The sequence below is a fragment of the Chiloscyllium punctatum genome, chromosome 2, assembly GCF_047496795.1.
Source record: "Chiloscyllium punctatum isolate Juve2018m chromosome 2, sChiPun1.3, whole genome shotgun sequence".
In the NCBI taxonomy this organism is placed as follows: Eukaryota; Metazoa; Chordata; class Chondrichthyes; order Orectolobiformes; family Hemiscylliidae; genus Chiloscyllium; species Chiloscyllium punctatum.
In genome coordinates this window covers 46,153,344-46,180,763 of record NC_092740.1, presented here as the reverse complement: position 1 = coordinate 46,180,763, position 27,420 = coordinate 46,153,344, and the positions used below count along the sequence as shown (strand labels likewise).

Genomic DNA, 27,420 nt, shown 5'->3' with positions numbered 1-27,420 from the left:
GTGATATACAGCCTTGTCATGATATTATGAATAGGTAAATTAATTTAAATGCTAATATTTCACAGTGTGATTTCACTTCTGGAGAAGATGCCCATCCATTCCCTGCTTACAAAACTTATTTACTGTTGACCTGATTATTAATAATGTCCTAATTTGTCTGGCTGTTCTCTTTTTACTAAATGATTAATAATGCTTGCCTTGAGATTTGTTTCAGACTTTCTCCCTTTTGTATCATAGCCCCTAATGTTATTTTGCATAGATATCATGTTTGTAATCCTCCATTGTAAAAGTTGTTGCCCCAAATACAAAATCTCTTAAGTGAAATTACAGTGATGATATTTTAAGTTTACATGTACTAAAACAACATTTGAGTTTAATATACCATGTGATCCATTTGAATTCAAGAAGCAAAGCTTTAGAAATAAATCCAAGCTGTCTCTGATTTTTAAAAAGTACGTAAAAAGCTGTTCTGTAAAAAAAATGTGAGCAAATGTAAAAATTATTATCTGTGGCAAGTAACAGTCTTCTAAATATGTAGTGAGATTTGAGGCCTCAGAAGCTTGGCAAATATGTGCATCAAGTCTATTCAACTTTTGATTTGTATCTAGATTTTAAATGTTTCATGTCATTAGCATGCCCCGGTCACCAGATAATCTTTGCAAAACTCCCCCATACAGAAACAAATCTACTTTTAGAAACTGTTTTTAGAGTATGTTACATATTTAGTTACTGAATGATATGGTGGCGTTTATTCGTATCATTCAACTGCCTGAATACCCATAAGCTAAATGATGTTGGCATCAGTCACTGTTTATTTCAGCAGATCCTCGCCATTTACCTGCAGCCAATTTCTATCAGTCACGACTCATAGTGAACAATCCTAGCTTTGTCTCTTTCTCACTTAGCAGTGTTGGAAGCCTCACAACCACATTGTACAAACCATGACAACCACATCACCCCAGCAGATTCCATTGGACACATTGATACTCAAGACCATAAAACGAAGGGGCCGAAGTAGGCCATTTGAACCATCTGTTCTGTCATTCAATGTGCAATCCTCACTTTCTCCTTGTCTGATAATGCTCAATTTTCCTGACTTTCCAACAAAACCCTTAATTCCCTTATTGATTAAAAATCTATCAGTCTCAGTCTTGAATATACCTAATGACCCAGCCTCAACAGCCCTCTGTGATAAAGAATTCCACAGATTCACTAGCCACTGAGAGGAGAAATTGCTCCTCATCTGTATCTTAAATATGCAACCCCTGATTCTGAGATTATATTCTCTGTTTATAGACTTGCCTGTGAATTAAAACAATTTTTCCACATCCTTATGTTTCCGTCACCTTTCATCCTTAGAAACACAGAATACAGAAAAGGCCCCTTGGCCCATCAAGTCCGTCTCACCAAAAATATACTACTATGTAGACTAGTCCCACTTTCCCATTAGGTCCAGGAATTGAATGTTATGACACTTCAAGTGCTTATCCAAGTACTTTTTAAAGGTTGTGAGGTTTCCTACTTCAAATACCCTCCCAGACAGTGCATTCCACACCCTAACACCCTCTGGTTGAAAACCCGAAATCCTCTCTAAACCTTCTGCCTTTCAATTTAAAATTATACCCCCTTGTTATTCACCCTTCAATTAAAGAGAACAGTTATCTCCTATTCACCCTGTCCATGCCCTTCCTAATCCTGTACATCAGGTCCCCTTTCAACCTTGCCTGCTTCAAAGAACACAACTTGAGTCATCCAAGCTCTCTTCATTGCTGAAACACTCCATCCTGAGCAACATCCTGATGAATCTCCTTTGCACCTGCTCCAGTGTAATCACATCTTTCCTGTACTGTGGTGCCCGGAACCGCAAACAATACTCCAGTTATGGCCAAACAAAAGCTCTGTACAGCTCCAAACTGCCCTCCCTGCTCTTATAATCTATGTCATGACTGATAAAGGCAAGCTTCCTATATTCCTTCTTATTGACCCTATAAGTCTATCCTACCACTTTCAGAGATCTGAGGATAAGAACCCCAGATGATTCTGAGCTTCCTAGTGTCTTGCCATTCATTGAGTAAATCTTTGTCTTGTTCCCTCTTCCAAAGTGCATAACTAATCAGGATTTAGTTCCATCCACCATTGATCAATCCTCTATCCGTGTTAATATATGACCCCAACAACATGGATTCCTGATTCACTAAGTGACCTTACATTCAGTACTTTTTAAAATGCATTTTGGAAATCCAAATATTCCATTGATTGGTTCTCTATCTATCCAGCTTGCTATCTCTTCAAAGAACTCTCATAAATTTGTCAGGCATAACTTCCCCTTCATGACTTTTCTTGATTATGTTATGTGTTTTTAAGTGCCCTACAATCACATCCTTTATAATTTTTATTAGATTCCCTACAGCGTGGAAACGGGCCCTTTGGCCCAACCAGTCCACACTGACCCTCCAAAGACTAACCTGCCCAGATCCATTTTCCCTCTGACTAATGCACCTAACACTACACGCAATTTAGCATGGCCAATTCACCTGACCTCCACAATCTTTGGATTGTGGGAGGAAACTGGAGCACTCGGAGGAAACTCATGCAGGCACGGGGAGAATGTGCAGACTCCACACAGACAGTTGCCCAAGGCTGGACTTGAACCTGGGACCCTGCTGCTGTGAGGCAGCAGTGCTAACCACTGAGCCACCCAGTAACTAGACTATAATAGACTAACATTTTTCCGATGACAGACTTTAATCTAAGCAGTCTATAGTTACCTGTTTGTATCTCCCTCCCTTTTTGATAAGGATATTGCATTTGAAGTTTTCCAATCCTCTGGGATTTTTCCAGGATTTGATAGCTCTTAGAAAATTATGACTGGTGCATACACTATCTCTGTAGCTACTTCCTTTAATCTCCTGGCTGGTAACCCATGAAGTCCAGGCCTTTAGCTTCATTACATTGCCTTGTACATTTTCACTTGTGATAATTATTGTGTTTATTCCCCATTCCCCCTTTGATTATTTAGCATTTTTGCAATGCTATAAGTATCATCTACTATGAAGACTCTGCAAAGCATTTGTTCAATTCCTCTGCCATTTCCTCATTTGCCATTATTATTTTATCAGCCTCATTCTCCAAGCTGTCTGTACTCACTGGCGTTTCTATTCTTTTTTGAATATTCATAGAAGCTCTTACTTATTTTAATATTGCTGACTATTTTACCTTCAAAATGAATTTTTCCCTCTTTATTTCTTTCTTTGGACATTTTAAAAATCTTCCTAACCTGTGACTTACAACTAATCTTTGCCACAATGTAGTGTTTTTCTTTCAATCTGATACTATCCTTAACTTCCTTGGTTAAGTTTAGTTGCTTTACCCCCTTCCTACATTGGGGCGGCACGGTGGCACAGTGGTTAGCACTGCTGCCTCACAGCGCCGGAGACCCGGGTTCAATTCCCACCTCAGGCGACTGACTGTGTGGAGTTTGCACATTCTCCCCGTGTCTGCGTGGGTTTCCTCCGGGTGCTCCGGTTTCCTCCCACAGTCCAAAGATGTGCAGGTCAGGTGAATTGGCCATGCTAAATTGCCCGTAGTGTTAGGTAAGGGGTCGATGTAGACGTAGGGGTATGGGTGGGTACGCTTCGGCGGGGCGGTGTGGACTTGTTGGGCCGAAGGGCCTGTTTCCACACTGTAAGTAATCTAATCTAATCCTAGAATCCTTCTTCCTCTCTGGGATATTTCTTTGTTGTGAATCATGAACTATTTTCTTAAATATCTTCCTCAACCATCTTTTTTGTTCAACCTATCTCTCAGACCATTCCACCAAAACATACGCTCATTCCTTTATGGTTACCTTTATTTCAGTTAAGCATTGTTGTTTCTGACCCCAGTTGCTCACTCTCAAACTGAATACTAAATTCAATAGGTTATGGTCACAAATTCCCTCTCTCTTGCAGGACATGGTACTGCAAACCTGGAGGCAGTTGGAAGTGACCTGAGAGAGAGTGGCATGCTGGCATATCATGAAACCACATGAGGAGACACTACAGTCATTATTGGAATGAATATTGCTGAGGCCATGACTAGAGGGAGGGCTGAAACTATTAAAGACGATGTTACTATGATGAGACACTGAGCAAATACTGTAGATGCCATCAAAGATTGAGGTGAAAAACATTGATGGGGCAACCTAAGAACAAAACTGAAATACAATTTAAGAGCTGTGAATGCTGAAGATCTGAAATGAATACAAAGTCCTGGTTGAAGTAGGGTTGGAGTTTGATTCCCTTATATAAAGAAAGATATTATTTCATTAAGTTTAGAAGACTGAGAGTTGATCTTAGTAAAACATATGGGACTCTTAAATGGCTTGACAGGTTAAATGCTGAGAGGATGTTTCCCCTCATGACAGATTCTAGGAATAGAAGGCCTAGTCTCACAATCTTTGGCTTTCTTAACTGATCCACATTTGTTCCATTTATTGTTAGATTTGTACTGGATTATAATTTCTAAAATCATGCCTACTACCAAGATTAAACTATTTGGCTGGTAGTTACTGACATTATTGTAACACACTTTTTCAACAAGGCTATATGATTTGCAATTCACTAGTCCTCTTGCCCCATTTCTGTAACCAGGGAGGATTTGAAGAACTTGCTCAGGTCTCCACAATTTCTAATACTATTTCCTTTGGTACCTTGGATGCATGTCACCTTGTTCTGGTGACAGCCTTTAAGTACATCCAGTTTTTCTAATACTTCCTTTGAACCACTTTTTAGTCCATCCAGTGATACAACTACCTCTTTTTTCACTATGACTTGAGCAGAGCTTCTTCATCAGTAACGACAGATGCAGGTATAATCCCCCTATTTAGGTCCATAACTGGCTCCACTTCTCCTCATGCCATGCTTTTATTATTTAAAAATGTATCGAAGACTTTGGAATTTTTTAATGTTAGCTGCCAATCTATTTTCATCTTCTCTTTTCACTTCTCTTATTTGTTTGTCTTCTTTTTCTTCCTTCACTTTGCATACTCAGCCTATTTCTATTTCTATTTCCATTCAACATGTGTAATATGTATTTTTTTTCCATCTCATCTCTTTCATTATCCATGCAGCTCCGGGTTTATTTCTCATGGAATTGTTTCTTGTCTGTTCCTGAACTAACTCCTCTCTACAAGTGACCCATAGTTTTGTTTTCCAATCCATGATTTCATTTTCCCAGGATCCAATCCATTCTCACTCCATTGATGTTGACTCTCCCCTAATTAATTATTTTTATTCTAATGGATCCTTGACCATTTTCAAAGCTAACCTGAGCCTTATGATGCTGTGGACATTGTGCCAAATTATTACCATATGTACGTCTAATTTAAGTCATCTCATTGCCCGTGTGGGCGGCACGGTGGCACAGTGGTTAGCACTGCTACCTCACAGCACCGGAGACCCGGGTTCAATTCCTGCCTCAGGCGACTGACTGTGTGGAGTTTGCACGTTCTCCCCGTGTCTGCGTGGGTTTCCTCCCACAGTCCAAAGATGTGCAGGTCAGGTGAATTGGCCATGCTAAATTGCCCGTAGTGTTAGGTAAGGTGTAGATGTAGGGGTATGGGTGGGTTACGCTTCGGCGGGGCAGTGTGGACTTGTTGGGCCGAAGGGCCTGTTTCCACACTGTAAGTAATCTAATCTAAAACAAATCCAACCATGCTACCTTTCTTGGACAGAAAATTCACTTTAGAAATTCTTCCTCCTCTCTTTCTTTCAAAGTCTATCTGAGGAAAATTTAAGTCTTCAATTACCACTACAGCATATTTTTTGTACCGTTATGTAGGCTGCTTGTAAAGGTATTCCTCAATGTTGTTCCCACTAGTTCAATTCTGACAGATGCCTCTGATAACCATCCATTTGTCCATCTGACCCTCCTTAAAACTAGAGATTGAAATCAGAAACTCAACAGTGTGGGGAATCCGACCTGGACACCACCACTTCTGGATACTTCCAGAACTTTAAAATAATATTTTATCGGATGTGGGTGTTGCCAGGAAGGCCATCTTTTTCATCCCTAATTGCCCTTGTACTGAATGGTCTACTGGTCCCTTCAGTTAAAAGTTAACCTCATTGCTGTGGGTCTGGTGTCACATGTAGGCCAGACAGGTAAAAACGGCAGATTTTCTTCCCTCAAGGATATCAGAACAAGGTGGGCTTTTATAATGATATTTGTGTGGTTCCCATTACTAAAGTTAGCTTTATTCTCCAGATTCATTGGCTGAATTTCGATTCCACAAGATGTCACAGTGGGTTTTGAACCAATGACCTGGATCTTAAAACTGGACGTCTGAATTCCTGCATCAACGACATTACTACACGACAACACCCCATGCTTCAAAAGAGAGATCACCCATTGTCATTTCATTATGCTTTTTCTATTTTGCACTAATTATGGCATACTTTATAGTTACTCTTTAATTTTATGGCCTTGATTAGTGTAACAAATCACTTTGTATCTTGTGATGTGTGATAATGGCATTCCCATTATTTTGGGCCACCTTTAATTGCACGATAAGTATATGAAGATTGACTTATGACATTTTAGTCATAGTGAATTTCCTTCAAAATATTTAACACCGTTAATGCTTACGATCAAATCTAATGATTTGAAGCCTATTTGAAATTTGAGCGTTGGATTATTGCTCTCAAAGTAATACACACAGATCATTCAGCAGCAACAGTCTGTTAGCCTGCAAACATTCTAAAATCAATACAAACCTTGCATTTGAAAGGTTTGATGTCAGAGTGGACAATCATGTGTGCCTTCAATGTTTGTTTCTGCACAAAGCTCTTGAAGCAAAGATGGCACTGGTAGGCTCGGATGTTGGTGTGAATAAGGACATGTCGCTTCATGTTGGCCAGCAACGTAAACTCACGTCCACAGATTCCACATTTATGCTCCTTTACACCCTGAAACAAGAAATAAAAAGGGGAACCAGTTCAGTGCAGGAATTCCCCTGATGGATCTCATGTTGTGCTTTCAAATGCATGGATACTGTGTAATTTTCCAGAGTTGTTGACTCTGAAAAATTGATTTGAAATCTCCACCACAAAGAAGAAGTGAAAGCCTTATGGTTAGTTCTTTTTTTCTCCCTCTCATCTCCTTTTCTAAAAGCCTTGATACATGCAGCCGCACACAGTTCCATTAGTGCCTGCAAATACCTCTTCCAATACTTATTCTTTACATGTGAGTCCAGAACAAAGGGCTTGATATTCTGTCCTGCTCCACACGGCATCTCCAATGTTACTGCTGAGGTAGAATACAAAATAGGGTGGAAGTTCTGCATGACATAATGAAAGGGATCATAGGATAATACAGCACAGAATAGGCCATTCAGCCCATTATGCCTGTATCGTCTCATTGATTGAACTATTCAATTTGTCCAATGCTCCAGCTCATTCCCATAGCCATTTCAAAGAATATAATCATTTCCTTTTTGGAAGGAAAAGAGGATAGGAAGGTATTATCTGTAGTTTGTATTTGTGGTGCTTAAATATACAAAAATCACTATTGAGAGCAGGAACAAGTGTCTGACAAAATTAATTTGACTGGTTCCATTATTTTGTATATGTAGAATTACACCAGATATTGAATAAACATGCGTGTAATGATGGGAGCTGAAGCTTCTGAAGAATTTGTCATGAACAGCAAAAAGCAAAACAATTTTAAGACATCTCAGCACCAGCTGCTTTCCTCTTCCTGTTGCACACTAACCAGGGGTGCAATGTTCGTTCTATCTACCAAACTTGCAGGCATGTTTATATCCTGTCCTCTTTCAATCAACTTCCTTAACTTTTCTTTTGTCAATTGCTGGTAACTATAACCCTCTGGAGGGAAAGTAGCAACAGTCTCAGGGGGTTAACTACAAGAGGCGGGTCCCTTCCTGTTGTGTTCGTGTATGTTTAGTAGTAGGTTGAGCAAGAAAACAATTCAAGTGATCTCTCAGAGCTGCACTGCTCTGCTGTGCTCTCTAAATCGAAGAGGAAATATTGAATGTAGCAGGTAATCAAAGGAGAGAGCACAACGATAGGACTTTTTAAATTTAACATAATTTAACATAATTGCTTTTCAAATTAAAAGAACAACAGCAATCTTAATTTTAAAAGATAATATTATGAGAAACAACATCAGAAATTGCTGGAAAAAATCAGCAGGTCTGGCAATATCTGTGGAGAGAAAGAGTTAAGATTTCAAGTCTAGTGAAGATGGGGTAGGGGAGAGGGCAGGAGTAAACGATAGGTGGAGATGGAGCCCAGAGAGTGAGAAAAACAGTTGGGCAGGTGAATGGGTAAAGATCAGCCTAGGAGAATGAACATAGCTGCTAATGGGGATCATTAGTAGCTGATGATGGGTTGTTAGTGGTAGCAGCCCATGTCAAGGCCTGGTATATGGGATTGGGAAATTAGAAACAAAATCAGAAATTGCTGGAAAAACTCCATGCTTTGCTGGGGCATTGCAGAAATCCTGAGAACGTGTTCCCTGGCCAACGTCTCTGTCTCAGGCTTGCTGCAGTGCTCCAGTACATGCTAGAAACAGCACCTCATCTTCCGCTTGGGAACTGTACAGCCTTCTGGACTTAATATCAAGTTCGACACTTTTAGGGTTTAAGGTACCTTTCCCTATGTCCTTACCTCAACTCCCATACACTTGGCCTTAACATCACATGGGCTGCTATTATTACATAATTTCAACTACTAATGATCCACACTAGCAGCTATTCATTCTCACAGGCTGGCCTTTATCCACTTGTTTGTCTGTCCAACTATTTTTCTCTCTCTGGACTCCATTTCCACCTATGGGGCAGCTCCTCAGGAGCTGCCTGACCTGTTGTGCTTTTCCAGTGCCACATTTTATTGACTCTCTCCAAATATAAATATCAATTAGAGAATCAAGATTTGTACGTTAGGCATTAACTCACTTCCTGACTGTCCACGCACAAGTCAGGAATGTGATAAAAAAAACTCCCCACTTGCCTGTATGGGGCCTGCTCAAGAACACTCAAAAAACTTAGAAAATGCAACCCACTTAATTGGCATCACATCCACTCGCTCCAGCACCAAAGCTGAGTAACAGTAGTGTGTACTATCTACAGGTTGAACTGAAAGGCTCTTTAGGTAAGAAAGTAAGTTGCAATGAAGAACTAAGAAATTTATAAATGGATATGGATAGGTAAGTTTTTAGCTCAAGATTTGACAGATGGAGTTTGACATGGATAAATGTGACGTTACCATTTTGATTAGAGAAATAGAAAGCAACTCGGCTCAGTGGTTAGTACCGCTACCTCACAGCACCAGGGTCCCAGGTTCAATTCCAGCTTTGGGTGACTGCCTGTGTGGAGTTTGCACATTCTCCGCATGTCTGCGTGGGTTTCCTCCCACAGTCCAAAGATGTGTAGGCCAGATGAATTGGCCGTGCTAAATTGCCCATAGTGTTAGGTGCATTAGTCAGAAGAAAATGGGTCTGGGTGGGTTACTCTTCAGAGGATCGGTGTGGACTTTTTGGGCTGAAGGGCTTGTTTCCACACTGTAGCGAATCTAATGTAAAAAAAAACTTAGAGAAGAATGCTTTGTTGCAGAGGGATTGGGTGGCCCCATGTGTGAATTGTTGAAAACTAGTATGCAAGTAATAGGGAAGGTGAATGAAATTTTAGCATTTGTTGCTAAAAGAATAGAGTATAAAATGAGGGAAGTGTTGCCACAACTGTACAATGTATTAGTGAGACAACATCTGCAGTATTGCGTACAATTCTGATCCCCTTACTTTATTGGGGACATAATTGTAGTTGTAGGAGAGGTTCACTAAATTGATTCCAGACATGAAGGTTTTGTATTATAAAGAGAGATTGAACAGTTTAGGCCTATACTCTGGAGTTTAAAAGCATGAGAGGAGACCTAGTTGAGGTATATAGATGCTAAGGGGGATTGGAAAAATAGACATAGAGAGGATGTTTCCTTATATGGGGTAATCAGAATGAGATGTAATAATTTTAGGATAAGAGGTAGCAGATTTAAAACAGAGATGAGAAATTACTCTCTCAAAGGGTTGTGAATCTGTGGAATTCACTGCCCCAGTGTGCAGTGAATATTAGCACATTGAGGAAATTTAAGGAAGAGTCAGACAGATTTTTAATTCGTAATGAGTTGAAGGGTTATGGAGAGTGGGCGGGAAAGTGGAGTTGAGGCCAAGATGAGATTATATGTGATTGTATCAAATGGTGGAACAGACTTGAGGAACTGAATTGCCTGTTCCTGCTCTTAGTTGTTACATTCTTAGAAAGCACCTTCTAAACTCATAACCACTACCACTGAGTATAGCAGGGGACAGCAGGTCCATGGCAACATATCACCTGCACATCCCTTACCAAGCCACCCTCCACTCTGACTTGGAAATATAGTGCCAGTCTTTCAGTATTGCTCAGTCAAAATTGTTCTGAGGCCACCTGACCTGAACCATTAACCCCGATTTTTCTCCACACATGCTGAGCTTTTCCAATAATTTCTGGTTTTGTTTCTGATTTACGGATCTGCAGTTCTTTCGGTTTTTAAAATCCTGGATTCCCTTCTCTAACAGCAATGTGGGTCTACCTAAAGCATGTGGACTACAACTGCCCTCTTCTCAAAGGCGACTAGCGATGGACAATAAAATGGCACCACATCCCGTGAAGGAGTATAAAAAATGCCTTAAAAATAATAGACTTCAGGATTGTGATTAAATCTTTTAAATATTATTCGTATCCTTCCATCAATACGAGATTATGAAGATGCAGCAAACAATCCATTTAGATTTGGGGTGGGGACATGTTTTTCTTCGATGCATCTTTGCTAATGGCTAAAGAGACCAATTCTTGAACAGCAGGTTCTGCCAAAACTGCCACACATAAACCTGCCAGCTGATGTTGTGGGCTGTCACTTTTTGGAGTGGCACCTATTGCCTTGCTGTGGTCACTGGTTATCATGTTCATGCAAAACAGCCCACAGATGTCACTATTTTCCTCCATCCCCAAGCGCAATACATGACAGGTGGAACCTTCATATTCTTGGCTGATTCATTTGTCATCTGACCCCAGCTACCCCACTATTTAGACAGTCAGTATGTGGGGTTCTTCCACATCTAAAATGGCCAAATTCATCAAAGCCATTTCTGACTGGGGCTAATACCCTGGAGGTCTTTACCTTTGAGAGGTCTACCACATTTATGATTTTGTCCTGCCAGCATTAACCCATAATGTGTCTCAGACAGCAAAAATGAAAATGATTGAAACAAAAACAGAAATTGCTAGAGAAACTCAGCGGGACTTGCAGCAACTCTGGAGAGAAAGCAGAATTAACGTTTCATATCCAGTGATAACTTCAAAACAAAACATTATTGAGCTTTGTTTTCTGGTAGCTGTAAGTCACAATTATGCAGCAAGCTGTATTTAAGAAGGTGGGAAATGTAGGTATTTCTAGATGACTACTGCTAGTACATTGTGGCATTTGGTATCTCTACCATATATGGTACTGCCATGTATCCTCCTTTGTCTTGGGTCTACCTAATTAATGGCAGCAGAGGATGAACCATTGAAAAGTATTTACAGATGTGTTCCTGGATTACAAGAAGGTTTATTGTGTGATGTCAATAAGTACAACAGTATCAGACATAATTACCAAAACATGAGCGAGCTGGTGGAGATACTTTTGTTCCCTCCAGAAACTGGAATGGAACACTTTGCCTTCATCCAGTCTGTGTGTAGTCTTAGTAGAATAGGTGGAGCCAATGTAATATGAACATTAACCCCTTTAAAACAATTATCTCATACAACATCTCTCTCCAAGTTTTACTTTCAATAGTTAATCCATTGTACAATCATGTCTATAAAGCTATCACCTTTACTACTCCCTCATCTTCCCTCATGTTTCTGACCTCACAAATGTGGGCAATGGGGAATTTCACACTTTTCACAAAACACAATCTTATTGAACTTGGAAGAATGGTGTGTGTCTTGCTTGAGGATTGTTGACATTGGTCCTGATCTTTTCCCTGTTGGAGTATATTTTATTGCTCAGATATCCTTAGCAGCAGATGTCATTGTTTGAAGGTATTGTGGGTCCATCCATTACCTAATCTTGAGGACCGTTAACATCTAAACTTTCCTTCCTGGAGGCTGGCTGACCTATTGAAACAAGCACTCTCTTCTTTGTAATGCCCTGGATTTCTGGATCATGCAATTTCTCTCTAATTGAAAGAGGTATTCCCTTTTTTGAAGAATACTTAGAGCAGGTAATTACATTTTTTTTTACTGTGTCCTGGAACTGTGGTCATTTGACCAACTCCCAAGGAATCATTATTCAGCTAATCACCCTTGAGTTTTTGATCAGGTTGGACATCTTCACTTGCTGTTTGTGATTGTTGGAAGAAATAATATTTTTCAGGTCATCATTTCTGTTACTGAAAGATTGCTGCTCACTCAAACCCAGCTGGCATTAACTGTACTGCTTTATTCATTTGTTCAGTCAGCTGCTGTATTGCCTGGACACCATCAGTTAAAGAGTCACCAGTGAACTCAGGTGGTTTGTTCTGCTCATTCTTGTTCTCAATATTTGTTTCTTTTGGCTGAGTTTCATCATCTGATCTGTCAGCAGTGTTGACAGGAGTGCTTTACAAGCCTAACTATTCTGTGCGATGCCAGATTCCACAATGGGTTACGAGATTTTTCAATCACTTTTGAGATCTCTGACTGAGCACTGGCTGTACACCTGACAATGCCTAAATATTTCTGTTGTACCTTTTTCACTTCATATTCCCAAAACAAACTGGAACAATGAGGATTTTTTTTTGTCACACAGTAGTAAGTTGTTATTGATTGTGAAATGTGCTGGTGCTCAAAGTATGCCTTCTCGGCCAAACACACTGGTCTTTTGGTTTAGCCATCCTTCAACACAACAGAGTCTTTGTCCCTCATTTGTTTTTTATTGAATGTGGTTAAGCCTCTCCTGTATTGCTGGCCACCATATTTTCCTGGTTTTGTGGGACATTCTTATTGTGGCACTAAATGTAATCTCTACAGATTCTTTGTGGTCTGCTTTGAGTCCAGGGAACGCAGTGAAATCTTTCAGTGGTTGCCCAATGATTGGTTGCTCTTTTACTGATCCATTGTTTTGACAATCATTCTGTTTGCCCCTGGACCAGTTATTCTTGAAAATAATGTGCCTCTTTCTGACTCCTTATGGAATTTGAAGCCTAAACACCTGAACTGTATCTTAAAAGTTATCACTCCATGAGTGCAAATTTGTGTCCTGTATGCTGCCCTTGAATCTGCTTGGAAGAATTACACCATTTTTCATTTCTTCTCAATGTGCTGATTAATCTTAAAATTGTCAATTGTAAAATTGTTGTCAATCTGTAGCATTACAATATTGCTTATCTCGTGTTCCTTAAACTTACACTCTTGTACTCACAAATACTGTTTTAAATTGAATTACTGCAGAGCTTGCTAAAACACTAGGCAGTGTTTCCTTTATTTGCCAGTTAAGCTTTGCATTACAGCATGACTGTAATAAGTTTTTCAATAAAGCTTTAAATTGTATTGCTGATTATTCAGGAGTGATTTACTGCTTTCAAGCATTTTTAAAATAGGTTCCTTTGTCATATTGTAGCTCAGTACTGCATATAGGTCCTTTCTGCCCTTTCCCAGTTTTAGCTACTATTAACACGAAACAAAGTAGTGGTTATCTACTTCTTCAAAGGTTTTCATAAATCATAAGACCATAGAGCATGAGCTCAAAAATAGGTCATTCAGTTCATTGAGTGTAATCCAACATTTCATCAAGACCGTAGCTGATCTGATTACCTCAATTCCACTTTGCTGCCTTTTCTCTGTAACACTCGATTCCTTTACTGACTAAAAATCTGTATATCTATGCTTTGTATACTCTTAATAATACAGCCTCAACAGCCCACTGTGGTAAAGATTCATACCCAATGAGAAAATAAATTCCTCCTCATCTCTGTCATAAATGAGCAATCCTTTACTCTGAGACTATATCCTCTAGTCAGAGACTTGCTCAGCAGCAGAAGCATCTCTGCACACCTATCCTGTAAAAATATCCTTCCCTTTAACAATGTTATATAATTTAGTAAGATCTCCTCTCATTTTTCTAAACTCCAATGAGTACAAGACTAACCTACCCAATCTTTTCTCATAAGAAAATCCCTCCATACCTGGAATCAACCTTCAGATTTACCTTTGGACCACCTCCAATACCAATCTATCTATCTAGATAAAAGGGCCAAAATTGTTCACACTTTTTCAGGTATAGTCTAACTAAGTTTTAGCAAGATCTCCCTATTTTTATATTCCAATTCCCTTTGAAATAAAGCTCAACAGTCCATTTGTCTTCCATGTTACCCACAGAATTTAGATGCTAGCTTTTGTGATTAATGCACAAGGACCTCCAAATCCATCTGTGCTGCAGTTTTCTGCTGTCTTCATCATTTAAAAAATATTCAGCCTTTCTATTCTTCCTGCAAGAGTGCGTACCTTCACATTTTCTGACATTATTTTCCATCTGTCAAGTGTTTGCCTATTCACCTAACCAGTCGATTTCAATTTGTAGACTCTTTGTGTCATCCTTACCTCTTGCCTTCCCACCTCTCATTGTCTCATCTGCAAACTTTACAATAGTATATTCACTTCCCTGATCCAAATCATTAATATATATTATAAATAGCTGTGGCCCCAGTACTGATCCCTGTGACACTCCATTGGTTACAGGTTGCCATCTTGAAAATGCCCCTTTTGTCTCAGCCCTGTGACTTTTTAAAATGAACAATCCTCTATTCATGCTAAGATACTATTCCCAACAACATGGGCTCTTATTAAGTAGACTCATATGTGACAGCATATTGAATGGGGACGGCATGGTGGCTCAGTGATTAGCACTGCTGCCTCAAAGCACCAGGTACCTGGGTTTGATTCCAGCCTCGGGCAAATGTCTGTGTAGAGTTTGCACATTCTCCCAATATCTGCACTGGTTTCTGCTGGGTACTTCAGTTTCCTCCCACAATCCAAAGATGTGCAAGTGGATTGGCTGTGGTAAGTTACTCACAGTGTTCAGGACGTGTAGGTGAGGTGCATTAGTCATGGGAAATACAGACTTACATGGAAACAGTATCTACATGAATTTGGAAAGACAAGGATGGATTAAGGGTAGTCAGCATGGTTTGTTGTGTTGGAAATCGTATCTCACAAATTTGAGATTTTGAAGAGGTGACTAAGAAGGTAGATGAGGGCAGTACGGTAAATGTTGTTTACATGGATTTTAGCAAGGTCTTCGACAAGATACTGCATGGACACTGGTTAGTAAGGGTAGATCAGTTGTGATGCAGGGAAGGCTAGCCAAATGGATAAAAAATTGGCTTGACAGTCAGAGACAGAGATTTTTAGTAGAGAGTTGTTCTTCAGACTAAAAGCCTGTGACCTGCAGTGTGCCACAAGGATCAGTGCTGGGTTTTCTGTTGTTCATCATTTATACAAACTATTTGGATGAGAATGTAGGAGGCATGGTTAGTAAGTTTGCAGATGATTCCAAAATTGATGGAATAGTGGACAGTGAAGAAAATTATCTAAGAGTATGATAGGATCTTGCTCAACTGGGGCCAGTGGGCCAAAGAATGGCAGAAGGATTTTAATTCAGATTAATACAGAATGTTGCGTTTTGGTTAGACAAACCAGTGGAGGAATACGCAGTTAATGGTAGGGTCCTGGGGAATGTTGTTGAACTGTGAGACATAGTGGGGTAGGTATATGGTTCCTTGAAAGTTACATCACAGGTAGACAGCGTGGTGATTAACGCTTGCCCTCATTAGTGAAAAATGTCCCAGCCTACCCAGCCTATTTTTATAACTTAAACCATTCATTCCCTGCAACATCCTGGTAAATCTTTTCTGAACTCTCTCCAATTTAATAATTTCCTTCCTATAGCATTGAAGTGGAGGTGCTGGTGTTGGAATGGGGTGGACAAAGTTAAAAATCACACAACACCAGGTTATAGTCCAACAGGTTTATTTGGAAGCACTAGCTTTCAGAGCACTATTCTTTTGTCAAGTCTCTACTGGGGCAGGATCATAGGACACAGAATTTATAGTAAAAGATCAAAGTGTCATTCAACTGGTGCTATGTCTTGAACAAACCTGGATTATTGTTAAGTTTTTGGTTGCTTATAATGACTTTGCAGGTTTTGATTCATTAATATTTAAGTCCTAGCACTTCTTTCAAGTCACATTCCTGAGATAACTTAAGGTTTTATAAAAAAAGATGATATCTCAGCTCAGACAACCCATTAAAAGTAGATTGGAATCTGTCTGTATCCCAAACTTGAGTCAGTGTGGTTCTATTTCCAAAGTAGGCATTTATAAAATGTCGTATGAACTGACTGCCTACAGATTGTGTACTTTTTTGAACAAAATAGAACAACTTCCTATTGACCAGAACTACACACAGTATTCCAGAAGAGGCCTCGCCAATGTTCTGTACAACCTCAACATGATGTTCCAATTCCTATTCTTAAAAGTCTGAGCAATGAAAGCAAGCTTAATCATCCTGTTTACCTGTAATGCAAATTTCAGAGAATTATGTACCAGAACCCCTAGATCTCTCTGTTCTACAACTCTACCCAGGCTGGAACCTTTTTCCCTGGAGCTTAGAAGGCTGAGGGATGACCTTATATAGAGGCGTATAAAGTCATAAAGGACATAGTTAAGGTGAATAGCCAAGTCTTTTCCCCAGGGTAGGGAGACCAGAGCTAGAAGGCATGGGTTAAAGATGAGAGAGGCAAGATTTAAGTGGGCGGCACGGTGGCACAGTGGCACAGTGGTTAGCACTGCTGCCTCACAGCGCCAGAGACCCGGGTTCAATTCCGGTCTCAGGCGACTGACTGTGTGGAGTTTGCACATTCTCCCCATGTCTGCATGTATTTCCTCCGGGTGCTCCGGTTTCCTCCAACAGTCCAAAGATGTGCAGGTCAGGTGAATTGGCCATCCTAAATTGCCCGTAGCGTAGGTAAGGGGTAGATGTAGGGGTATGGGTGGGTTGCGCTTCGGTGGGGCGGTGTGGACTTGTTGGGCCGAAGGGCCTGTTTCCACTCTGTAAGTAATCTAAATGGGACCTGAGCGGCAACTTTTTCACACAGAGGGTGATGTGTATATGGAATGAGCTGCCAGAAGAAGTGCGAGAGGCGCATACAATTACAACATCTAAAAGACATTTGGACAGGTACATGAATAGGAAGGGTTTAGAGGGATATGGGCCAAGTGCGGTCAAATGGAACTAGTTCAGTTTACGAAACATGGCCAGCATAGACAAATTTGGCCAAAGGGCCTGTTTCCTCTATAGAGAAGAATGAACACCACAAAAGGTGCCATTTTGACAATTAGAAGAATGATTGATACAATATACTGAAGACACCTATGTCCATTCATTACAATGCACCAAGTCTCATTTTAGGAAATACTAATGAAGCCAAGCAATGTGCATATAATGAGCAACACATGACTCTCATAGGTCTATGATAAAACATCTTCAAAACCAGGAAAAGGCTCAAGAATAATGCAAGTCCAGAATTTGAGATCCAGTTTGAATTTGAGTATTTGAGCTATCCTGCACAACTTTCACCCATCATGGTACAGGAAGAGGAAACTGACTGGAACAGTTCTTTGTTTTGTTTTCCTGCTCAAGTACACTTCAAGGAGGGTCACTGTAAAGAATGGTGATATGAGTGCTCTTAAAAACAAATTTCTGAATCCTAACTGAGGAAATTGCATAGACAATGATCTAACCATGGAAGGAATGTGTTGTATGATGACCAGATAGACCTGTACCTTTCAGAGAATTACACAACATCATGATGTGTGTCAGTCCAGTATAAAAATGTTCACCTTATCTCCATTTCCTGTATCATGGGGTCAGGCAGTGTAGCTTCTTCAGTCAGATTTATGCATGCAATGTACAGCTGCAGAAGCATGTGATATTAATGCCATGTAAAAAGTGTTGTTAATAAATCTCAGGATATCTGTCTGAACAAGGATATAACTCATTGTGTTACATGTTGTGCGGCCTAACATAGTTAACCAAAAGGCACATCAGAAGGAGAACTGAATTTGAGGAAAAAAGTCCCAGTAAAACATTTAAAAAGGACTATTATGTTATATAACATTCAACATCAATAAACAGAAACTATTAATCATAACTATTGCAAACTTCCTTTCTGTCAATGTGCTAATTCTTTGAATACTTTGAATTTAGGTGTAAATTTCATAGAAATTGAATTTTGTTTGCAAAGGTAGAACAAGTATGATGAGAGAATGTTTTTGAAATTGTAAACATTATCACTGATAAATATATTGTCTCTCTTAAGCTACTAGCGGGTGATCCAGAGTACTAGCCCAGGATCAAGTCATCAGAGACTGCCACTACTGCTCACTTCAGGCTCAATGATTTCTTACTACCAATCCCAAGAATGGATTCATAAGACAATGGGACATTTGTAAGATACCTGACACACTGGAAAATTTGATAATGCTTGCTCATTCAGAAAAGGGTGCTGGATTCCTTCCTTGAAATAGCTCAATAGTGAACCCAGAAAGTCTCCTGAGAAAAATGCTCCTGGAAAATGTATATTTTAAAAATTCATTGGCACCACTTTTCAGGGTTCAGGCCTTGATCATGACCTGGTCACTCAATGGGCTCCATCTCTATCAGTCTTACCAAGACATATGTGATCCTAGCACTTCCACTGTTCCCTGGTCCTCCTTGAATACCCAGAACATGGAGTCTCCTGTAACCAACCCTATGTCTAATCTTCTATGACCATGGTCTGTTTGGGGGTTCCACGTCCATCAGACCAGTGAGAAAATCTGGGGGAAAGCTTGTATTCAGTATAATCTGACTTTGCCATTTTTACAGTAGTTTTGCAGGAATACACAATGATATTAATTAATTGATTTTCAGACCCAACTGCTTTAATCAGTACAGATTGCATCCAACCATCAACCATAAACAGAATTTTAAATGATGCAATTCCTGAAAAACAGACATGTTGGTTTTTCAAGACATAGTTCCAATATTCAGGTGAGGCACCCAATACCAATGAAATCAGGCTGGGAGTTCATGGTATGAATGAACTGAACTGTGGTATTTGGAGCACAAAAGACCAAATGTGAAGCAACGTGTGTCTATCGTAATTTGTAATGCAGAACAAGACAGGTTTTGTCTAATTGTGCATAATTATGTTGAACAAAAAGTTTGCCTCCAACCATGCTGGCTGTGCGACTTAATAACTTTGTTTCTGGAACCTTGGTGTAGATATGCTTAATTAACATACTCAGGCCATCTCTGGAGCAGGTGTGACTTGAACCTTGCCATTTTAACTCAGAGGTAAGGACACTATCACTGTACTAAAAAAACGTGATGTCAGGGTATAATGAGTCAAGAGAAGTATGTCTTTGACAAATTAGTTGAAGGGATTTAGATTTAAACAGAAAGAGGCCTGAGATAGATGTTGAGTTGACTTGGATGAATTTTATATCAAATCAGTCACAGAAGGGAAGTACAGAGAATAACAGATTGCATTAAAAGAGAGAAAAATAACAAAAAGGAAAAACAGAAATGTTTTTAAAATATAAAATTTTAACATCTGAAAGAATTCACAATATGAGACATCTTACTTTTAAGTCTGTATCTTCCTATACAGAGATATTTTTATTAATTTATGGGATGTGGATGTTACTGACTGAGCCAGCATTTATTGTTCATCTCTAATTGCCCAAAGGCCAGTTAAGAGTCAATCTTATTGCTGTGAGTCTGGAGTCACATGTAGGCCAGATTAGGTAAGGATGGCATTTTCCTTCCCTAAAGGAAATTAGTGAACCAGATGGGTTTTTCTGACAATTTGTTTAGTTTATCAGATACTGTAGCTAAATTTCTGTTTCGAGTTCAATGAACAATTGTTCATTATTGCAACAAATTCAAGATATTCATAGCGAGATTAAGCATGTGATATCAGTTTTCCATAGGTAATGGTGAAACAATTCATCAGGACAGCAACTTGCTTTCCTCGTTACAAGTTGCTAACCAGTTTTTTCATGAATAATAGCATGCATCATTCAGATGCTGTTCTCTTTCGTAGCAAAATCTGTTCCATTGTGTTGAAACAAGATATTGCAATTGAGTAATATGATGGTCAATGATTAAGATATTTCTACATTTACCTTTTACGTGGGAATCTGTTTCAGTTGCTAGGAGGCAGAACAATGCAGCTCAAGTTAGACAATTCATATTGAAAGCAGCCCTACATCATGCAGCTCAAACTCAATTGTATTCAATAAGTATCAGGGTCATTTTTACTCTGTAATGTTACAAATTTATAACTCGCCTTAAATACACTCTTGGGTGCTTGTGATTTCCCAAAGTAGTTTGGGCATTTTGAGATGATTAAAATAAAAATCCTTATTTATTAATGAGTGAGAATGCGGGATGAACGCTATGTTTAGGTTAATTTTGTTCAATCCATACAATGTTTCTTTTCATTATAATACAAAATAGTGACGTCTCCCCATATCAGCAGTAAAGCAAAATGTTTTTTTTAAATTTCCTTCTCATGATAAACTTTTGAGTTTTACAAAACTATCCTTCAAGGATTGTTGGGTGAAGTATGATTGATTTTGCAGCTTCTGCCAACATGGACTTATCTGTCTGTGCCTTCAGGCTGGATTTAATGGAGGTGATGGAAGTTCTACCCAACAGCTTGAGAGATCTTGAGAGAACCGGGAAAGCCTGCCAAATTCAGTGCCATTCATGCACAACTGTAGAAACACATGCTTTCCCTCCAGGGTCAAGGCCTCCAAAAGTAGATGATGTCCCATCCACCAGTCAATCAGTAACCAGCAGCTCTATCACGAGGGAAGCTGCAATTGCTGTTACATCCCACCAAAGACCTAGGGCCATTATTGACTAGCAGGTAATGTGTTGTTGGGAATTACATAGGAAAGGGTTTGATAGCAAGGTCAGCGGAGTAATACTCAGCAGGTTTTCTCTGTCCAATCCTGGGTACTTTGATCAGTCACTGAGTGTCTTTGAATGAGGGACCTGCTCCCACCTTGGGTACAGGTGAGAAGGTAATGGAACCCCCACCCACCACACTTCTAACTAATTAAACTCTTCCCTCTGTATCTGTTAGTCATTCCCTCCATTCTTAGCCCAAAAAGCCATTAACTTCAAGGGAAAACAAAATTATACAAGCGAGAAAAGGAATGTTTGCATTATTGCTCACCGATTTCCTTCTGTGTCCTCATACCTTATAATTTTTCACATTTTTATCTAGTTAAAATCTAATCAATTGTAAATATAGACAAGATCGTTAAATTATTTTTTCAGAAGGTAAATTCTCTGCAAATGTTTTCTATCTTTTGAACATTTCTGTCATAATCTTTGAGAAAGTATTAATTAAATATCCCTTTTCTATTTCAGACATAATTCCTACCTTGTGAGTCAGAGAGTGCTGCTTGAGGTGATGGGGTTGAATGAATTCCATGCCACATTCAGTGCAGATATATGGGCGGATATCTTTGTGTTTCATCATGTGATTTTGCAACTGACTTGGATACTGGAAAGTCTTCTCACATTCATCACAGCGATACAATGTAGGACCACGGTGTGATGTCAAATGTCTCTTTAATTGGGCTAGGGTAGGAAAGTCAAGTCCACACTCTACACAAATATTGTCTCGACCATTCTCATGCTTGGTTTCATGGGCTTTGAGCTCACTTGGATAAGCAAAGCCCCTGCCACAAATGCTGCAATTATATGGCTTCACATCACTATGTTGCATCATATGTCGTTTAAGATGGCTGGTCTGGGTGAATGCTTTGTGACAAACATTACACTTGTGAGGTCTAGTACCCTGATGCGTGAGCATGTGAGTATGCAGGTGGCTCAGTTGTTTGAAGAGTTTTCCACATTGGGAACAAGCATGGGGCTTGATACCACTGTGTCCCAAAATATGTGTTACCAGGTTGTACTTGGAAGTGTATGACTTCTCACACATTCGGCACTGCCAGCGTTTTTGATTGCCACCTACATCAACATAATAACTGTCATCAATTTGAATGTTAACATCAACCCGTTCAACTGTGTTCTTCTTTTCTTCACGACTAGGTATCCCACCATTCAGACTTCCTAGAGGACCATTCTGATGAAGAGGATACCTAAAATGCAAATTTGATGGTGCCATAACAAAAGGGAACATAAAGTCTGGAGTGACATTGGAAAAGTATGCTCGAGAAGGATGCATCATCAGAGGACTGGTAGGCCACATTAAATTATGCTTAATAGACTCATGCTTCAAGCCTGTATTACTGAGGTGGTCAAAAGTTCTGAACAACTGAAACCCTACATTACTTAAGTCTATCATTTGAGCCATGGGTTTTGGTGAGGGCAACTCCATTTTGATGTCTTCAGGTTCATCGATTTCTGTCAGTAAATCTTCTGAATGAACAGTATGAATGACTTTAGTGGGGGTACTTTTTCTCTTACGTGATCCTCCTTCAGGATTTGCAGTGAGTCTTTCTATATTTACTGTAGATATGTCATTTGTAGAATATGTAATTCCTGATTCATAGTCTCTGAAACCCATGCATTTGTTTGGTTTAATGGTCAGTGGGAGAGGCTGCATTGAGAAGTGTGGAGAAGTCGGGATTTCTTTCATATCTCTGGAGATATGAATGTCGTCACTGTATGGATCGGCCATCTTGTTCTCCATAATGTTCACTCAGCTTCTTTCCTGAAATTAGAAAAGAAAATGTCAAAAATGAAATCTTTTCCAATGAAATTGGTCTTCAACAATAGTACAAAAGAGGTAATTGAAAATTGACCACCCGTTTGACATCCTGACGGATTACCTTTTACACAGGTTTCCTTAGTGGTGATTGGGTCTTTGCTTTCCTCCTCCAAGAACTTCATATGTCTGAATATTCCCAATGGGAAACCCATTGATGACATGAATGGATTTGAAAGAAATTGAAGTAACAGAGCGATTACTAGAAAGACGAGTAAAAGCCCATGTAGCAATAGTGAAAAATAAGAAGATTGTGTAAGAACTTTTAATTTAACATATATACCGTCCCCTTTTATATTAATTTTTTTTGTGATAACATATCGCAACCTTGGTGATTCATTTTATGTGGGATGGGTACACCTACCATGATAAAATAGAAACGTTGGAAAATGATGCTGACAGAATTTGAACATTACTTCGCTGTCTCTCAAATGTGATAACAGAGTGAATTTTAGCAGAGGAACTGTGTGTCATTTGTAAATATGATGAAAAACCGGCAGTGTCATTCTCTACTTTGTTTCTAACATTATGCTGCTCCTTGATTTGGTTCGCATTGGGAATAACGAACACAAATAAAAAGATGCAATAAGTTCTATTGTGCAAACCTTACAAATTGTGCTTGGAATGTTTGGAATAGCTGAAAAAGTATGACCCCATTTACCAGCTAACCAGCAAGAGGGATAAATTATGACCCTACCTTAAAGAAAAGTGAAATTCAGTTCAGGTAACTTGGATTTGGATGGCTTGACTATGCCCTCATGGAAGAACTAAAATGTGTCCTCAACTCTTCAGTGCTGAATCAATACAGAAAACAGCTTCCTATCATTTAGTTAGGTAGGCCTTACTTTCGAGATAGGACATGAATCACCTGAATTTCAAGGCGTCATAATTCCAATTTAAATGTTTAGTAAATACAAGCGCTTAATTGCAATTTCAGCAAGTAGCATTATTTATTAAGCTTGATCATGTTCCTTTATTGAAGAATATTTGTGGCATGCTTCCTTTAATGCACAGATCTGAAATGCTAAGTAGCTTCATTAAAGGTTTAAAAGAATAGATTGGAGTTTTTGGAACAATATTTAAATGTAATATGTGCCTTAAATTTTGGCATTAGTCATTTAAATAAATTCCTCCTGAAAATATCTCAAGGACATGTGCCTTGTGGATTGTGGTTAGGCATTGGTGAGACTACATCACATTTTATTCAAATAACTTTTATTCTTGCTTAACATGTGCAAAGTAAGAAATGTTACTTTACATTGAGAGTTTGTAAATGGGGAGCCAGTTGGTGAGAGAAAGTGCATATGTTACTAAATATGAATAAATCATTCACAGTCAATTCTTCATCTGTGAGTTCAATAGAAAGTGTGTTGTGTAAAAGCTATTTTAATAATGATAAAAATTGACTATCAATCTTTGACTTCCAGCATCAAAATTTTAAACATCTCAATTTTGACACATACTATGTTTAGATTGAAATATGCTATAGCTGTGTGTTGAAAATGGTTATGACGAATTAAGAGGGTTAAGAAGAGGGGAACGACTTCACCCATCCTCACCAGGGTGCCACACAGTAGAAACATAAAGTAGATTGCAAACAATGCTTGCAATTTGCAACGTGGAATCCCTTGTTCTTTACCCTTGAATTGTTCCTTTTGGTTCTTCTCCTACCAAGCCAAGTTCATCATTAAACAACAGCATAACATTGGGGGGGGGGGGGGGGGGGGGGGGGGGGGGGGGGGAGGGGAGGAGGATTGCAGGGAGTTCCATGAGAAAGGAGACCAAGAGCTGGTTGAATCATGAATGAAGTGAAGAGGTGAAGATTGTGTCAGAAAGGACAATGCAAGGCACATCAGATCAACCACCATGAATCTCACTTAGCAATGCACTTAGGGGAAAGTGGAAAAACAACTCCCATAGTCCTTCATCATCAATCGTGGGCCAGTCTCTGCAGCTTTGTTTTGGGATCCACATCAAAATGTTGCATGTGACACACCTGAGAAACTTCCTTGTGGATTTTGTAAAGTATGTACAGTTAAAAGGACGACATCGAAGGAAAGATACACTGGCATTGGAGAGAATGCAGAGAATGGGCACTAGGTTAATACCAGGTCTGGAGGGATTTTCTTATGAGAAGTAGATTGGGATTGGGATTGTATGCATCAAAGTTTCGGAGAATAATGTTATTGCAACATAGAAGATATTCGGGAGACTTATAGAGTCATAGAGATGTACAGCACGGAAACAGGCCCTTTGGTCCAACCCGTCCATGCTGACCAGGTATCCCAACCTAATCTAGTCCCACCTGCCTGCACCCGGCCAATTTCCCTCCAAACCCTTCCTATTCATATACCCATCCAGATGTCTTTTAAATGTTGCAATTGTACTAGCCTCCACCACTTCCTCTGGCAGCTCATTTCATACATGTACCACCCTCTGCGTGAAAAAGTTGCCCCTTCGGTCTCTTTTATATCTTTCCCCTCTCACCTTAAACCTATACCCTCTGGTTCTGGACTCCCCTACTCTAGGGAAAATACTTTGTCTACTTATTCCATTCATGCCCCTCCTGATTTTATAAACCTCTATAAGGTCACTCCTCAGCCTCCGATGCTCCAGGGAAAACAGCCCCAGCCTAATCAACTTCTCCCTATAGCTCAAATCCTCCAACCACAGCAACATCCTTTTAAATGTTTTCTGACCCCTTTCAAGTTTCACAACATCCTTCCAATAGGAAGGAGACCAGAATTGCATGCAATATTCCAAAAATGGCTTAACCAATGTCCTGTACAGCCACAACATGACCTCCCAACTCCTGTACTCAATACTCTGACCAACAAAGGAAAGCATACCAAACGCCTTCTTCACTATCCTATCTACCTGTGACTCCACTTTCAAGGAGCTATGAACTTGCACTCCAAGATCTCTTTGTTCAGCAACACTCCCAAAGACCTTACCATTAAGTGTATAAGTCCTGCTAAGATTTGCTTTCCCAAAATGCAGCACCTCGCATTTATCTAAATTAAACTCCATTTGCCACTTCTACCACCCCATTGGCCCATCTGATCAAGATCCCGTTGTAACCTTCTTCACTGTCCAGTACACCTCCAATGTGGTGTCATCTGCAAACTTACTAACTATACCTCTTCAAATTCACATTCAAATCATTCATGTATGTGACCAAAAATAGTGGATGCAGCACTAATCCTGGTCACAGAACTCCAGTCTGAAAAACAACCCTCTACCACCACCCTCTGTCTTCTACCTTTGAGCCAGTTCTGTCTCCAAATGTCATAGAGTCATAGAGATGTACAGCATGGAAATAGACCCTTCGGTCCAATGGGTAGTTCTCCCTGTATTCCATGATTTGACAAAGCCATGTTGACTATCCCTAATCAGTCCTTGCCCTTCCAAATACATGTACATCCTGTCCCTCAGGATTCCCACCAACAATTTATCCACTACCGACATCAGGCTCACTGGTCGATAGTTCCCTGGCTTGTCCTTACCACCCTTCTTAAACAGTGGCACCACGTTAGCCAACCTTCGGTCTTCTGGCACCTCACCTGTGACTATCGATGATACAAATATCTCAGCAATGGGTGCAGCAATCACTTCCCTAGCTTCCCACAGAGTTCAAGGGTACACCTGATCAGGTCTTGGGGATTTATCCACTATATGTGTTTCAAGACATCCAGCACTTCCTCCTCTATAATATGGACATTTTTCAAGATGTCACTATCTATTTCCCTACATTCTATATCTTCCATTCCTTTTCCACAGTAAACGCTGATGTAAAATACTTGTTTATCTCCTGCGGCTCCACACAAAGGCCGCCTTGCTGATCTTGAGGGGCCCTATTCTCTCCTTAGTTACCCTTTTGTCCTTAATATATTTGTAAAGACATGTTGGATTCTCCTTAATTCTATTTGCCAAAACTATCTCATGTCTCCTTTTTGCCCTCCTGATTTCCCTCTTAAGTATATTCCTACTTCCTTTATACTCTTCTAAGGATTCATTCGATCTATCTTGTCTATACCTGACATATGCTTCCTTCTTTTTCTTAACCAATTTCTTTAGTCATCCAGGCATTCCGTATATCTACCAGTCTTTCCTTTCACCCTAACAGGAATATACTCTCTCTGGATTCTCATTATGTCATTCCTGAAGGCTTCCCATTTTCCAGCTGTTTCTTTACCTGCAAAGGTAAAGCTTTCTGCTTTACCTTTGCCAAAGAAACAGCTTTCTGCCCCCATCTGCTTCTGAAACCTTTTGCCTAATACAGTCAAAATTAGCCTTCCTCCAATTTAGAACTTCAACTTTTAGATCTGATCTAGGCTTTCCATCACTATTTTAAAACGAATAGAATTATGGTCGCTGGCCCCAAAGTGCTCCCCCACTGACACCTCAGTCACCTGCCCTGCCTTATTTCCCAAGAGTAGGTCAAGTTTTGCACCTTCTCTAGTAGGTACATCCACATATTGAATCATAAAATTTTTCTGTACACACTTAACAA

At 39.7% G+C, this 27,420-nt stretch overlaps 1 protein-coding gene across 3 annotated transcripts in view; it reads right to left on the bottom strand.

The window, feature by feature from the left end:
• znf366 (zinc finger protein 366) overlaps positions 1–27,420 on the bottom strand; it is a 63,251-nt gene that overhangs the window by 16,808 nt on the left and 19,023 nt on the right. The window contains exons 2-4 of one of the 3 annotated variants that reach the window (XM_072581875.1): positions 22,972–23,036; positions 21,555–22,853; positions 6,756–6,947 (exon numbers count right to left, since the gene is read on the bottom strand). In XM_072581875.1, coding sequence (XP_072437976.1) covers positions 6,756–6,947; positions 21,555–22,832 — 1,470 coding nt within the window. In that variant the 5' untranslated portion in view covers positions 22,833–22,853; positions 22,972–23,036. The remainder of the gene's footprint in view (positions 1–6,755; positions 6,948–21,554; positions 22,854–22,971; positions 23,037–27,420) is intronic. The other 2 variants (XM_072581866.1, XM_072581884.1) reach the window with 2 other exon arrangements.